This window comes from Penaeus monodon, chromosome 34 (genome assembly GCF_015228065.2).
Source record: "Penaeus monodon isolate SGIC_2016 chromosome 34, NSTDA_Pmon_1, whole genome shotgun sequence".
NCBI classification, from domain to species: Eukaryota; Metazoa; Arthropoda; class Malacostraca; order Decapoda; family Penaeidae; genus Penaeus; species Penaeus monodon.
In genome coordinates, this window is record NC_051419.1 from 19,458,893 (window position 1) to 19,459,124 (window position 232).

The 232-nt window shown below is 63.4% G+C and overlaps 1 protein-coding gene across 1 annotated transcript in view; it reads right to left on the reverse strand.

Moving 5' to 3' along the window:
* Window positions 1-232, reverse strand: part of LOC119594630 (follistatin-related protein 5-like) — a gene marked incomplete at both ends in the record, with an annotated part of 70,881 nt that continues 70,649 nt past the window's right edge. The window contains 1 exon segment of the mRNA XM_037943680.1: window positions 1-228. Coding sequence (XP_037799608.1) covers window positions 1-228 — 228 coding nt within the window.

Consider the following 232-nt stretch of genomic DNA (forward strand, 5'->3'; position numbering starts at 1 on the left):
AGATGTACTTCTTCGTCACCCATACGGCCAGGCGGGGGTGCACCAGCGAGCCGATCTCGCAGTTGACCGTACGTGTCTCGCCGTTGATCACGAAGATGGCGGCCTCTGAAGGGGAGACCATGTAGTGGCCGAAGACGCCGGCGGAAACGATGGCGCGGTTGGTGTTGCTCCACTCGGCCAGCTCGGGGGGCATCGCCTTGCCCACGCCCGTGATCATCTCGACTTTGCCTGC